The sequence below is a fragment of the Neoarius graeffei genome, chromosome 12 (assembly GCF_027579695.1).
Source record: "Neoarius graeffei isolate fNeoGra1 chromosome 12, fNeoGra1.pri, whole genome shotgun sequence".
Classification (NCBI taxonomy): Eukaryota; Metazoa; Chordata; class Actinopteri; order Siluriformes; family Ariidae; genus Neoarius; species Neoarius graeffei.
The window spans coordinates 82,212,611-82,215,979 of record NC_083580.1 but is presented as its reverse complement, the minus strand read 5'-3'; the positions used below and the strand labels follow the sequence as shown (position 1 = coordinate 82,215,979).

Genomic DNA, 3,369 nt, shown 5'->3' with positions numbered 1-3,369 from the left:
CGTGTATCCTGCATAGTTCTAATTCTAGAATATTAACGATACATTTGCAGTTTTTCTCCTATGCAACTAGACAAGCCTCCTTGTTCATCTCTACTTTGGCACCTATCCAATAATTAGATTGCAAAGACTTAAACCCTAGCCTTTATACATTCAAGACTAAGAACAGTAGTGTTTTTTTTCTTCTGCTTTTCTGATTTGTGCAACTAAAATGGGTACAAACACACACACACACACACACACACACACACACACACACACACACATATATATATATATATATATATATATATATATATATATATATATATATATATATATATGTTACATTTTTTTTTATTAAATGTGTGTCGTGGGAGTTTAGTATATGAAAAGGTGGGTTTCATCCCTCACGTCCAAGAATCCAAGCAATCAAAACACATCGTACCTTGCTGTGGGTTTGGTTTATTAGATCATAAAAAGCTATACCCACGTAAACTAAAATTTACAACCTAGAACTCCTTTGGCAAATGATCTGTCGGCCTAATTCTAGACAAACCACAAAACTGCATAATCATGAATCCTATGAGTAGTAGAGTACACCAGGAGGGGTTTGGTTCATGGAAAACCTATAGAATTTCACTAATTATGATAATTGTACATGCATTTGTACATAATACTGTGCTTGTCGTTAGGTTTTTAGGTGTCTTAGTGAAAGTTTGATATTTTGGGATAGCCTCCTGCTGACTCATTTGTCCTGTAGCTTATGGATGTTTTTTTTCTTTTTTTCCCTTTTTTTTATCAAATGATTTCCTTTTGTGTGTAGCAGTTTCCTATTAAATCAACTACCATGTTGTAGTTACATACTGTACATAATATGTGAAAGTTGTGCTCCCTGAGGTGATATCTTGTCTATAACAAATCAAACTGCGAATATTTGGAAGAAATATTGTGGAAGTTCACGTATGATTACATGCATCTGAATACATGTGAAAGTCACTTGTCATTAAAACCCATAAATCTGTCCCTAAGATGATGGACAGCGAGCTTTTCCACAGAGGTGAATACTGAACTCCTGTTTATTTTCCAAAGTAGTAAATTGCATTTCTGGGCAACAAAGGAACTTGACGTCCTTTGACCAAAACAATGACGCCTTCTGTTCTCACCTCAAAAAAGGGAAGAAAAGCTCTATAACAAGCTTATAAGTGGGCATGGAGGTATAAAGTCTAGTTATTTTGATTGTAACATGTTATCAGCCTGGAATGCACTGCAACCGTTTCTCAGTGCCAGATCCGGGGAGGGATTGCCAAAGTATAGAATGCTCTTGAATAGGTGATATTTACTTTGACTGTTCCAAGCCACCCAAAGGCAAAATCACCAAAGGAGAAAACAGACATTTTTGCAGCATTTTGTGATGGCATGTATTTTAACTCGTGGGTGAAATAACAGAACGCTTTGATCCCACAGAGAAAAACCCCAACGGGAAAAAACAGGCCTTATCTCTTTGTAGTTAAACTTAAGACTTGTGCCAGTCATTCTAGCAAACATCATGACTGCGCATTGTGGCATTACACTATGACAGTAAGGACCGAGCATGAACCCTTTAAGTACCATGATATGGGGGAAGTATGCAAGAACTGGAGAAGGTTCTGCCACCTTCTGCTCAAAGTCCTTCTTTGTAGCTTTCTTTTGGACGTGACATCATGAGGCCTGCTTCTCCAGAGGACAATTCTTGACCTCTGCCACCTTGCAGGCTTGAGCACTTTTGCATCGGCAGCCCGGGCGCCGGAGGCTGTCGTAGCACTTCTGTGAGAGCTTGGCACAACCCACAGCAGGCAAATAGCACATAAGGCATGGCAGCACAAGTGAAATGGCCGCCATGAAGGACCAGCGTGCACAGCAGTTTGAGTGTGAACAGGAACACGGCTTGTCGGCGCAGGAGCCTTCCTCGTCCTCATCCTCTGTGCAGTGGTAGAACACGCCTTTGACTAGGCACATGCAGGTGGCGGAGTCCACCAGGTTCTGTGCTGAGCACAAACACTCCTGGTTGCACACCCAACATGAGGGAAGGGTCCGGGGCAGCGTACACTCTGTGCACCTGCACTTTCCACACTTGTCACACAAAGGCATATGGTTTTTCTCAGTTGCCAAGGCTGCTCCTGTTTTTGAGTGTTGGGGTTTGGACCCTGGAAGCTTTGGTTGCTCTGTACCCAGGATCCTGGCATGGCCTCCACCGCTGGAATAAGAGTCCATCAAAGGGGTGGGTGCCACATGCTCGAGCAGCCGCTGATCAGAAGATGTGCTACTACTACTGCTGATGGAGCTAGGTCGGCCACTGAAGGAGATCCAGGGGTGGGTAGTGGCATCTGGGGCCTCGCAGCGGGACAGGTGAGGAACGTGTTGAGCTCCAAGCAGGACCTCCTGCCCCCTGGTGGCCACCTTGTGGTTCGGAGGCTGCTGTGACACCACTGCAGGGCTGTCGATGTAGTCATTCTCCACATGCAAGGACTTCATCTGGTCAATAGGATAGATGGTCAGTGGGTGCTGGAGCCGACCATAAGGGACCCTGCTGTCCAGCAAAGGCTGCACCATCATGGATGAAGAGACTCCAGGAATGTGGTGAGCAGCCCTCGACTCCATCTGTAGGTTGTGTCCCTCATACACCAAAAAGAGCTCAGGTCAGCATCTACTAGCCCTGTAAAGACACCAGCATGACATTAGGACGGCACTCAGATTTTATACAGCTCGTAATCTTCTTGCTGACCCTTCTAGAAATATATTTTACATTTTAAAGCAATTTTAGATAACCATGTTCACTAACTGAGCAATCGTATCCAGTACAACCAAAAACAACATTTTTAAAAAGAAAGATGAGATTTCTGGGCTGTGTGAGGGTTTGAGGTAAAGAAACACTCATTAAAAAACACTTGTGGTCATCTGAAAGTGACCTCTCAGAATAATCCAGGATAAAGCATAAAGAGAAATATTACACAACAGCTTTTATTCCCACCAGGAGCTAGTCTGAAGCCAACACTATGGCAACCAAAGCAAGGTTCACAGATTCGTTCTGCGATTCCGTCGATGGCCAGAAAATAAAAATACACCAACAACCACCACCACAAGCACTGTGATGTCCAACCTCAGCATGGTTTAGGTTCAGGCTAAAGATAGAAGTGGAGAGGAACCTGAGCGACTGTTTCACCCGGACATGTTTCAGGCTTTAACCCTGGAGTCTGTCCACCCACGACCCTGCTCTTCTTCACAGCAGGCTGAAAGGAACCCAGTGCTGTTGTGGGGAACACACAGGCCTCAGCCGAGCTGTGCACATCAGCATCAGTTCAATAATGAAAGCTATTCAGAAAATAATATGGAACCTGTTGGAGCTTTTCAGTG

The 3,369-nt window shown here is 43.8% G+C and overlaps 1 protein-coding gene across 1 annotated transcript in view; it reads right to left on the bottom strand.

Moving 5' to 3' along the window:
- Window positions 1-421: 421 nt before the first annotated feature.
- spry4 (sprouty homolog 4 (Drosophila)) overlaps window positions 422-3,369 on the bottom strand; it is a 3,886-nt gene continuing 938 nt past the window's right edge. The window contains exon 2 of the mRNA XM_060935264.1: window positions 422-2,671. Within this exon, the coding sequence (XP_060791247.1) occupies window positions 1,678-2,616 (939 nt within the window). The 5' untranslated portion in view covers window positions 2,617-2,671 and the 3' untranslated portion in view covers window positions 422-1,677. The remainder of the gene's footprint in view (window positions 2,672-3,369) is intronic.